This window comes from Acanthaster planci, linkage group LG01, assembly GCF_054643075.1.
Source record: "Acanthaster planci isolate LZ-2023a linkage group LG01, COTS_SCS, whole genome shotgun sequence".
In the NCBI taxonomy this organism is placed as follows: domain Eukaryota; kingdom Metazoa; phylum Echinodermata; class Asteroidea; order Valvatida; family Acanthasteridae; genus Acanthaster; species Acanthaster planci.
The window spans coordinates 16248387-16261059 of record NC_141777.1 but is presented as its reverse complement, the minus strand read 5'-3'; the positions used below and the strand labels follow the sequence as shown (position 1 = coordinate 16261059).

At 41.0% G+C, this 12673-nt stretch overlaps 1 protein-coding gene across 7 annotated transcripts in view; it reads right to left on the bottom strand.

The window, feature by feature from the left end:
• clhc1 (clathrin heavy chain linker domain containing 1) overlaps window positions 1–12673 on the bottom strand; it is a 140424-nt gene that overhangs the window by 40591 nt on the left and 87160 nt on the right. For all 7 annotated transcript variants that reach the window (XR_015428069.1, XM_087147452.1, XM_087147483.1 and 4 more), the window contains 2 exons: window positions 11914–12105; window positions 2951–3125 (listed from right to left, as the gene is read on the bottom strand). Coding sequence is in view for 6 of the 7 variants with exons in the window: in XM_087147452.1 (XP_087003578.1) it covers window positions 2951–3125; window positions 11914–12105 (367 nt within the window). In the remaining variant the exon portion in view is untranslated. The remainder of the gene's footprint in view (window positions 1–2950; window positions 3126–11913; window positions 12106–12673) is intronic.

Here is a 12673-nt window from a genome sequence, read left to right as displayed (position 1 = left end):
CAGGAAAAATGAACCCCCACAGTTGAACATTATCTAATGGTCCATATTTTGAGGAACCTGCCATATTCAGGTCTGGTGTCTTGGATAACATCACAGTTTTGCTAATGAATACACCAATTCACATGAGCATAACAACCAAATAGGCCCCAAAATATGGATTAAATAGCAAAACAAAGATTAAAAGTAAGGTAATAATTGAAGCACAAGGGTCTAATTTCAATTTCAGTAAATATTGCCCCTTTAACATGACCCCAATATCCAGGAAGAAAGCAAGCACAGTCGGTAACAAATTAAACCAAATTGCACATCACCCTATTCCTGTAAAATAACTAGTTACCATAAAAATGGGATATGATAGTGGTTTTTGACCAAGGAAAACCAAGTTGTTTCTCAAAGTCTGATTTATTTACATAGAAATTCAACAACTGCAGGGTATATCATATGAATATTTTTTCCAAAATTATTTACACAAGGGTAATTTCTCTTAAAATCAAGTTTCACTCGGTGACACAGGGCTTAGCTCTGCAAACTATATGTACACTGTATCTGCACACGAAGCTCCTTGATGATCCACATGGCACATTTATCTGCTGCCTCCAGATTACATGAATGTATTCAGGCCTACTATTAGAAGTCAACCATTTTCTGAGCCCAATGATCTGCACATCCTAGACGTCTTGTATATTCCACATGACATTGTCAGATGCACTCAGTGTAAACAAATGCTGAACGTAAAATCAGGTTGGAGACACCATGGTAAAGACTTACACAAGATTGCTGGTGGATTACCCCCAAGATTATAAGTAAAAAAAACCAAACTGGACGACGTTGAAAAGAGAACGTTTCCTCATTGGTGAAAGTGGCATTCACAGATCATAGAACATCACTGAAAAAAAAAAACTGAATGTTGGTGTAAATCCTGTTGGGATATCAGTGTGCCAGAGAAGCTGGATCTGGCTAACCGAAACACTGAATGGGTTATTAAAGGTTACCATGAGTCATCAATGCCACCAATGACAAAATAATGAGGCAATTGCTAACAAAAATGAAAGACTGCTCACCCCTTCGGAAGCCATCAAGATAAATATGTCAACAGTTGCCAGCCAATTCTGCCATCAAGACCAAACATTTTTTTAGGAGACAATATGATGGTGAGATATTTCTATTATCTCATCAAGGGAGGCAATGCCAGGAGATAGAGAGACATGGACCCTGTGTGGAGTGCTGACAGTTATCCATCGACAAAATGATAAAGGAGAAACTTGACATCTTTAATCTGTTGTATCTGTTACGTTTTCTTGCAGACAAAAGTTCTGTATGTTGTATTTGGGATTGATTTTACCTGATGCCATACTTGATAAGAATAAGCCCCCAGGTGTGAATCTGGGCCCCGCTCAAAAAAAGGCTAAACAAATGGAGAAATAATAAAAACAAAATAAAGTGTACAAAGGTAAGTGCACCAATACCACTGTAAGCAATGTATATCATGTAATGTTCATCATCATTTCCACTGGTCTGCACAAATGAGACATTACAAACAAAATCTCTGGCCTGATGACCCCTTCCCTAGAAAAATTCCTGGATCTGCCCCTGGACCCAGAGCAAAAGCCCAGAACAAAATTGCACGCACTGCTGGTCTCCATTTGTACACTGACTACGGCTCTTTTGCTTTTGAGGTAAATCAAGCCCCTCCGTAGAGACTTGCACTGTTAATGCTGATACCTCAACCCAACTGCCAGTTGATTGTAAATTAATATGTAATTAATAGTCCTATTGATTGATAGCTAAAGGAATGTAAAGTCCTACTCCTAAAAATCCCTGAAATCCCCTGTGATAAATCAAACAGTGAAAAGTGTGACGCTTCTCAATATTGAAGTTCCTGATGTTATCCTATATTTTATCATTTGCATAACATGACTGTCAAAGGAATGTACCAGGTTATTTGGTAATAACCTGGGGTTCAGCTCCTGGTTTCTGAAGTTTGGACAAACACATTTACAACCACTTTTAACAATCTGTCACACAGAGTGTGTTGCAATGAAGCAACACGACCCAACAAACCCTGAAAAAGATAATTGATGTCTTTGAAGAAGAGATGCACGTTCAAGCCCTAGTACAGAGATTCATAAGGTATAACATCTTGAATATCAACAAACAATGGTTTCAAATCAACACAAGCTTTATTTCTACAACTAATGCTAAGTACGACAAGACAGTGAAAGAAATGCCACTGAAGAAACTGAAAACTTCCAGAGCAACACCCTGGAGAATGCAATCACCCATAACCATGAAACTGAATGGTTTGTGAGATTATGTTCCAAAGACATTTCGAAACCCAATAGAAGCAAATAATCACTGTGGGTTACCTTGACGAAGCCCTCAAATCAAATGGAAGAACCTTGGCCACAATGGGATCCAAAACTTCTGGTTTATGTGGATCTTGTCAGAGGAATGAACAACGTGTTCAAGACCAACCCAAACACATCCCATCTAGGCTAACACAAAGTATGACAATCTTGCTGTACAAGAAAGCTTAAAAGGTCAAAAGAATGAAAGAGTCATAGTGTGTTTGCCAACAATCTTCAAACTCCTAACAAGCATTCTCACCCCAAAATTGATTGATCTGTGCAAAGACAATATCATGGCTGAAGGGCAAAAAGGCTGTGGAAAAAGGGGCAATGGTGAAAAGAAATAACTGCAAATACCTCACTTGCATGAGTTATTACAAAGTTTAGGAATTAATTGTTGGATGACTTTATGGGATGTCTTCAGGTATTTACCATCAGCTTCTTCAGTAATTGGCTGATATGTCTGTATGTACTGCCTGTCATTTTGCTTTTAATATTCAGTACACTAATGAAAAATGCTACTGAAAAAAGGGAAAAACATACGAGTCATTAATTACATTAACTGAACATAAAAGTTGTTTTCAAACATAAAATAAACAAACCTTTTTTGAGCAAGCCAATACATCACTAGGTCAAGTCTATCTTCCACAAGGGCACTCTTTACACACTCAAGTGATGTTTCTGCATTTGGTAGTAAACCAACAGCCGGAACAGATGAAACCAGTGCCTCACAATAAATCAGAAGAGGTGATGTTTTGCCAGACCTAGCTGATATTCCTGACAAAGACAAAAAGACTTCAATGTCAAGTTTTAAAGATGATTTTGACAAATTAATAGTAAATATTTAGGTTGTAGTGAATGTTCAAAAAAAAATACTAAATGTTACATGATGACCACTGCACGAAATATTTTCACCTTGTTGGTGTTTTCACGAAGTGACAAAAACCTCAAAATCTTGCTGAACGGACATTCCGAGAAATATGCATTTGAAAAGAATAGCCACTTCAATACGCATTTTTTATTACATTTGCTGCATTCACTGCACTGGCTACCCATCTCCAAATGAATTCGCTATTTGTTATTACTTCTAGTTTACAAATCCTTTCATAATCAGTCACCAGAATATACATGTATGCAGTCCTGTATTCTGCCATAATCCTTTTCACAAAGCTATCACAAAGCTGGCAATAAAAACATTCACAGTCTCCGCAGGAAAGGATTGGAACAGTCTGCCATCTCACATTCAGTGTGCGATATCACTGGAGCATTTAAGACAATGCTCAAAACCTACCTGTTCCACCAATAACGATAATGACAAGATATATCCAATGTTAACTTTATTAGCGTATTAAGTTGATGTAATTATTTGACTAATTGTTATTTGTAAGCGCCGTGATTTAGTTTACTAAAAGAGTGTTTTAAATGCTGGTTATTATTCTTATTAATGACTAATTATATGTTGATAATGCAGTATTTTGATCATCTTCCCAAGCTTTCTATGGTGATGGGTCATTTTGGGGTGCTGCCACCACACCAATAAAGGACAGGGATCCACTGGACACACAATAACCACAACTTTAAAAACCATCTTGTTGATTAAGAAGTTTACTAACAAAGATGCAGAACGAAGGTCAGAGGTCAAATATTCTGGAGGGCACAATTGCTGCGAATGGAAATAAATGAGGTTTTAACATGGAATTGTTGTGAAGTGAGTTATATTATGATATGTTTCCTTTAAACGCAATTTAATCAAACTGCCCTTTAACATTAGTTGTTTAAAACATATGAATTATGACGGGCTTCAAAGTGGTCCTCCACTAAACAAAAAGTAGGTAATAGGCCTTCTCACGTTGTAACTCACTCCTGGTCTAATTAATTTATTCCTCAGTGAAATCTGAAAGGGGATTGAAATAATAATGTTGCCATGGTTGTGAGAAAACTTAGTTGGAACAGGCAAATGGGTATTGGGCCACAGGAAGATGGCCCATGGATATATGAGTTGACTGATACAGCCTCTCTCAATTTGGCCAGAGACACGGGAGAGCAAGAGCTCATGGTGAGAAATAATTTCATTCAATTTTACTTATACTTACCGGTTTCCTTTGAGCAATGTACATTTACATGAAAGTAAAACAATAGGTGTTACATGTAGTGATTTGCACATACATGGCTGACATGTATAGCCCTATATTGCCACTGCACCTTATCTGACCAGCATAAGAAAGAAAATATTATATTTAATATTAATTTATTTTAGCTCACGTAGGACGCAACCAGAGTTCCATTTTCCTACTGCTGACTTCTGTCTAGTGTTGGGTAAGCATCCTGTACTTATAGTAAGTTATCAGGGTCCTTGGACATTATTCCCGACAAGTTTCCTAATTTATTCTTTATCATTCAACAATTGTGTGTATAATCCAGACTTATATGAATTCTTAAAATTAATATGAATGTCGAACCTAATGTCGCCATTAAAATTGACTCCAGAGGTCTTTTCAGTAGTCAACAAAATAAAATAGTGAAACAACAGTCAAATGGGTGTTACTCCATTGCTGTGTGTGGTCGTCAACCTTGCTGCTCCCTGACTTTGGGATAAACAACCCCCCTGTTGATCAAGCTTAGGCAGGCAACACATCCAGTTATCCCCCATCATCAGATTTACTACAGAACAACAGAATCCTATTCAGTCTTCTACTTCTGTAGGCCTTTGCAACGATCTCAAAATTATGCAAACAGCATTTTTAGAGCCGATGATTTTCCGTGATTGCAGAAAATGAATGGAATTTGCAGAATCAACACTTTGAAATGGAAATCATTGCTTAAAATGGAACTTGCAAAATTTCCCACTAAGAATGGCTTCACAAGTAAAGAAAAATTTCCACAAAGAACCATAAATAAATGTGTACCAAACCCTTTAAAATTGTTGCTTTTAATGAACAAATTATGCTGGAAACATGCTGAATTGCACCACTCCACTACATGATTGGGTTGTCTGTGCTGGTACTGATATTTGCAAGCGCTACGGCATCTGTGAGCCTCAAGCGAGGGCAGCCGCCAGCACAGTGCAGCGACGTGGTATAGTGCACACACTGACCATTCACACGTGCACTGTACAAGCACTGAAATCAAGACACAAACAAGTTCATACTCACACATATGCTTAATGTAAACGAGGGGAATTCAGTCTGTGAATTTGCATAGATGCCTTGAGACAAGGCTCGTACCGCATGGCGAAACAGTGATACTGCGGCAAGAAAACGGAGGACTAATTACATATTCTTGAAGTAAACAAAACCAAGTAAACTTGGTGAACTATGAGTGGGCCCTTGGAAGTGTTCAATGAAGAGGAAAGTTTAAGGCTCAGATTTAATGATAACTTTCTGAATTCTGTCGCATCACTGCCAAATAAAATGGTGGGTCACTGTCCAACATTTATATATGGTGGGGTCCATGTTGTTAACCTCCTCGTGGTGGGTAGGGTTACTGTTTTCAGAACTCGATTACAGGTGAACAACAACCTGAGACAACAGCAGCTTCGATACTATTCCTTCAATACTATTTGATACTATTCCTCAGAATGGACACTCAACAATTGCAACCTGAGACCAACCCGGAACACGTGCCCTCTTTAGGGCAGGCATCACCTGATGTCATACAGGAAGGTATCTCATTACTGCATCTTAACATAGAAGGTCTCACTGAAGCCAAGATCAACATCCTTTAACCACTTCCTGCCGGGGACTCCAGAATCGGAGACATATGGTTTATATGCGTGACCATGGTCTCCAAACTCGGAGAAAGGAAACAGGGCCCTGTAACAAAAGACCGTACTCTGAACAAAAGACCAGGCTGCTGGGCATTACTGACATTTTTTGCTCTCAAAAGTAGTGATAATCCAGCCTTGTTTTGAAACCGTATACCAGGTTTGGCGCACTGAGAGCGAGCGGATTACCACCGGAGACAAAAGCGCTCCACCACCGCAGCGATGAGCCACACAGCACTGCTGCACGCTAATCTGGCCCCTACTGAAAAGAGGTCAGCAGTGCACTGAGCCAGGTTCGTGAACAAAGACAGATATACAACACTGCACAATCTGGGCTCTGTTTACAAGGCTGCAGGCCTGGCTGAAATACTCAGGCGTCAATGTCACCTGTCAACTTAGCGTAGTGCCTAAAGATTAATTCCTGCGGCTATAAACGACCGTTAAATGAAATGACGAATTTTTGAAGCATTTTGAAAATGGAAAAAATGATAGTCATGCCGGCCCAGCAACATCAACATTGAAAAATGCCCCGGCATGAAGTGGTTAACATCTCTTTCAGACACACAAGGTCTCAACAGTTCTCCTGGAGGAGATGCATGTCTCTGATAGTTCTTACCTTAAGATTCTGGGCTTCATTTCAGCTGCTCAAATGGCAAACGATATCCATGGGATTGTTACATTTGTTAGGAATTCCGCAAGATGGAAGGCCCTGGCCTCAAGTCTGCCAGACTCCCCTGTGGAATGGTCAGCAACACATGTTGAAGGTGTTACCATTGTTAACATAAGCCTCCTTCATTTTGACTGAGGGGATGACTCACTGCCTATCTTTAATGCACCCTGCATCTATGCTGGTGATTTCAGTCGCCAGAGTATCACATGGGGTTACAGGGTAACAAACTCAGATGGCACTGTACTAGAGGACTGAGCATCCCTAGCTGGTCTTCAACTTCTGTATGACCCCGAGCAGCCCAATAGTTTTCACTCAGGCAGGTGGAATACGATTACAAATCCCAACCTTGCTTTCACCAAAATGAGAGGACTTGAACCACACTGTGTGATCCTGAATCCTTTCTCCATCTCTCATCATTCCAGAAAATCCCATAGAATTAGTCCCCACCAAGCCTGTGAAATGGTGAAACTTCCATAAAGCTGACTGGGAAACGTTTTCAAACCTAGCAGACACTGATGCACATCATTTCCCCACACTGGCTCAGCACATCGACCAAGCTTACTTAAAGTTATGCAACCTCCTCATAAGAGCAGCTAAGAATTCAATCTCACGTGGCTGTCGCCGACATTACATCCCTACCTGGGATGAGGAATGTGAAACCATCTAGGACGAGCTCTTGCACGTTGATCTTGGGGAGGAGTCATCGTCAAAAGCCTCTGACCTGACCAGCTGCCTTGATAAGAAGCACCAAGAGCGATGGGTTGAAGCAGTTCAGGGAATAGACTTCACACACTTCAGTAGGATTGCTTGGAAAACTCTCAACTACCTCACTGGTAGAAGTTCCAAACCAAAGATGTGTCCTGTGACAGCTAATTCCATTGGCTCAGCAGCTCGTCTTGAATAGCCCCTTCTCACTCAACGAGTTAACTGCAGCAATGGCCCAACTCAAGAGTGGCAAGAATCAGGGACCTGACAATATTCTCCCAGAATTCTTGCTACATCTTGGGTCATGATGTCAACAGTCGCTTGTAGAATTCTACTACTGCTGCCTCACTAATCAGTCTATCCCAAAGATATGGCAGAAAGCTACAGTCATCATGCTATCTAAACCAAATAAACCAGCCGATGATCCAAAGAGCTACAGACCAATCTCTCTTCTATCGGTCCCCTATAAACTTCTGGAGCACTTACTCCTTCATCAGGGTGGAACAAGTTGTCGCCAGCAACTACCAAATGAGCAAGCAGGTTTTTGCCGTGGCCGAAGTACTGTACACAAGATCATCAACCTGACCAATGACATCAAAGACAGCTTTGAGCTGGGACATGAAGTTGGCGCTATCCCAGTTGACCTCACTGCAGCCACTGTATGGCACCAGGGCTTGATCCTGAAGCTCCAACGTATGGGACCAGATCATCAAATGGTACAGTTTATCAGCAGAATCATAGCCAATCAAAGTTTTGTGCTGAAGACCAGCAACGGACAGTCCAGCAGACCGTGCCACCTATGTAATGGGGTCCCACAGGGTTCGGTGCTCTCCCCCAAGCTCTCACATCAGTGATATTCTACAGACGGGCTCCTGACAGTATGGTTATGTATATGGCCTTGCATTTCTGCAGGCTGTCCGAATCTGAACAAATGTGAAGAGCACTCTCACTTCAGACATGGCACAACTTGCTTCGTACCTCAAGACCAGGAGACTGAAACTGAGCATGGACAAAATTACTGTTACAGTATTCCACCTGAACAAGGAAGCCAACCGTAAGCTCACTATCAATCTTGATGGTACACCTCTCACTTATTATACAACACCGATCTACCTCAGAGTGAAGCCTGACCGTCGGCTGACATGTAAGCAACACCTGGAGTCCCTGTCATCAAAAGTGACCACTCGGATTAACCTTTTTAATCGTGTAGCTGGCTCAACATGGGATGCCGCAACTGCTACCATATGAACCAGTGCCGTAGCATTAGTCTACAGTGCTGCAGAGTATGCTTCTCCTGTTTGGTGTAGGAGCTGTCACAACAAGAGCCTTGAAACAGCCTTAAACAATGCCTCGAGGCTCTTAACAGGCTCTCCTTTGTACAACACCCACAAAATACCTCCTTGTGCTGTCAGGCATTGCCCCAGCGCACCTGCGAAGAGAACAACAAAACTTATAGTCTGGTTACCAAGGCAGCCACTGACTCCAGCCACCTCCTCAACAGCATTGTAGAGGGAGCCCGGGTTACCCCTCAACACTTGAAGTCCAGGACACCTTTCTCCCACCATGCAGCAAAGCTGAGAGACTCAGACTTCAGCCTCCTACAGTCCTGGGAAGAAAGCTGGGAGGAAACTAAACATCCAGCACAATTTACAGTGCCACCCAAGATGACTCCCCCCCCCAGGCTTGAACCTTCATCTGACGGAGTGGGTTTCAACTCAGCCATGCACCAGTGGGGCTTATGCTCATCAGCTGCCTGTCAGTGTGGTGCTCCAAAACAGACAGCTCAACAAATCCTGACAGAGTGCCCTGAACTTCGACACCCCGCAGACCAGGACCTCAATGAACCCAATCCTACCACCATGAGGTGTTGGAGACCCTTTCAAAACACCTAGTTGGTGCCGCCTCATACGAGAGAAGAAGATTAACATACAGGTTGTATTGTGATCAATGACTGTTGCATGCAAGACTTACTCTGTGACTTTACTGTACAGTTACATGAACACTTTACATGTATTTAAATGCAATTTGACTTTTTACACAAGGAGTGATACCTGAATTGTCCATTAATTAATCATAGTGCTTTTGACAACCATTCTGGTGGGAAATCAAGGGGTGGGGATGCTGTATTTGTTGTATGGATTTTTAAAAATTATCACTACAGAAAATTATGAAAAGTTGCAAAACATTGCAGAGTATTTCCAAACTATATTTGTTTCTTTTCTCTTTTTTTGGGGGGGGGAGTATGGTTAAGCAAATGGTTTTCATGCATAGTTGAAAACTTGATCTCCTTTTTCATACCTTTTCCAAGGTGAAACAAGAAAAGTGGCATCTCTGATTAACTGTATAAGTAGTCTGGACCTTGGGAACATCTCCCAAAATTCCTTGGCTTTGGAAGTTTATGACTGATAACCAGCTGTGACAGAACCATTTTCAAAGTGGGGGGGGGACAGTTGTGAGACCATAGGGCATTAGCCATTGACATACCAACCCATTAAATCCAACCTTATTACAGCACCCAACAAAAATGTGTAGGGGGGGAACCCCCAGGAAGAGGGGGGACTGCCCCTCCCTCTTCAACTGCCAGAGCTAATGCCCTCTGTGGAGTTGTCGCATCTTCTCAGTTTTGGACAAAAGTTCTGCCCTTCCAACCAATGCAAAAAGACCCTCTTAGATATTTAAAAAGTGCAGTGAAAATAAAACATGTCTTACCAGCAGAAATGGTAACATCCAAATCACCCTTGATAATAGCCATCCCTCTGTTATTCTTTGTCAAATTCAACCTGATATCCTGGAGTCTAAGCATGATTGCTGACATTGTCAGATTCACATTAGGTGCTCCACCTCAACTTGGCTCAATTTGCCCTACCCTGCCCTTTCAACATAATTTACAAATTATGCAAGTTAATGGTACGTTAGGTGGATAAAGGTCAAAATGAAATACATGTAGCCCATAACGGTACATCAATTATTTCATGCTATTTACAGTGTAGCATGAAAGGGGAGTCCTTGTAATGGTTTTACTAGGTGGTCATGTTTTCAGCCTTTGAAAAAAATGACAAAAAAGACAAAGTTTCTGGAACGTACTGCTTTGAGGATGTAGTATTTTCATCTCTTAAAAAAGTGGCACATTTCCTTGTAATGGTTTTACTAGGTGGTAATGTTTTCAGCCTTTGAAAAAAATGACAAAAAAGACAAAGTTTCTGGGAAGTACTGCTTTGAGGATGTAGTATTTTCATCTCTTGAAAAAGTGGCACATTTCCTTGTAATGGTTTTACTAGGTGGTCATGTTTTCAGCCTGTGAAAAAAATGACAAAAAAGACAAAGTTTCTGGAACGTACTGCTTTGAGGATGTTGTATTTTCATCTCTTGAAAAAGTGGCACATTTCCTTGTAATGGTTTTACTAGGTCATGTTTTCAACCTTTGAAAAGAATGACAAAAAAAGACAACGTGTCTGGAAAGTACTTTTTATTCTTTGCACCGGTGTTTGATTTTTATTCGATTAGAAAGAGTTGAAATTTATTTTACTACTTTTATGAGTTCGACTACTTCAATGAGAAAAGAAAACACAAGAAAAATGACAAGAAGAAAATAAGAGAAAAAGAAGTTCTCTCCAAATATTTGTCTGTGTGTATTTCTATGTGTACTTTATTTTATTGGTTTCTAAATTTTACCTGGAATGGTTTGGGAAATAAAGTTTGGGAAGGGAAATATCTTAAACTATGGGAGGGAAAATGAACAAGTTGGGAGATAAAATATGAGAGTGGTTTGGGGGGATATAAGTTTGGTAGATGGGAAAATATGTAACAGAAAATAACCCCAATAGCTTCAAAAAATAGCAAAAGTTACACGCAGCAGCGCCACAAAAAAGACACACTTTTGGACCCCTTTTTTACAGCATGAATTCATTTGTCCGTCATTGCCCGCACTCACTGAACAGTTGACAAAGCCCAGTGCATGTGCACAGCTTCCCATTCACTCAAGCCCAGTGCACGTGCACAGCTTCCCATTCACTCAAGCCCAGTGCACGTGCACAGCTTCCCATTCACTCACCGCATATTACACGCTGAGGTCTTGACCGTCAATCGCTCCGCATAGCAACACGGCAGCATAGCAACGCACTGGGCCAAGGCCCGGAACAAACGAGCCCTTATGTAACGCACACAACGGGGGCTCTACACAGAGCTGGCGGCGTGGCCGCAAAACCGAAGGGTCAATGGAGGTTGCTTGTGAGGGCTAGACTCGCCACGGGACACCCATTTTATGGGGTTTAGGCGTTCAGAAAAAAAGTTATGAATTTTTGAAGATTTTTGAAAAACGAAAATATGAAAAAACCGCCCGGCAGTGCATATAATGGTTAAAAAAAAGCACCCGGCAGCAAGTGGTTAAAACCATATTGTCTAAAGTCAAGGCAATGAATTTATCTTACCTTTGAATCGGGAAAGAGTCTCAGAGTTCCTCAGTATTCCTTTTGGACTACTCGCAGCATGCATTGCAGCATCTTTATAGTTCCCCTCTCCAAACAACTCATTAAAATATTCAATATAGTCCAGCAGCATCTCAGCTTCTCTTTCTTTACTTGGGTCATCATCATCAAATGTGGACGATAAAACATCTGTACCTGTTAAGCATTAAATGCATGAGGGTGATATCAGCAATTATTTTTAACTGTCACTGTACATTGTTGAATTCACTTGAGCATGCATCTGACAATGACAAAAGTTTGCAAGTGAATTGTGAGACATACATATACACTGATGGGGTTATCCCCTAACGCCTCCACAGAGGGCAAAAGAGCTTTGTATCACTGGGATAGGTGCGGGTAAACAGTTTGTGCATTGGTGGTAACTAAATTAAAATAACAAAAACAGCCTCTGAGAAACCATGGAAATGCCAGCAATACATCTTTTGTGCATATGATTTGCTGACCAGATTTAGAAACCATAATGTGGTGGCACTATGCTCACTGACAGGTGGTGTGCATTTATTATATGCCTCTTAGCCCAATAGGAAGTGGTAATTTGCCAAATACATGCACACATCAAGTAAAAGAATGCACTGTAGGTAAAGTGCCACCACATTTATGGTGTCTTCTTCAATTAGTCTATACTCAGAATCAAACTGAAAAGGCACTGCTGTCTACAAAAGCTTGTGTTCATGCCATAGCCAAATGACTAATTCATCATTCA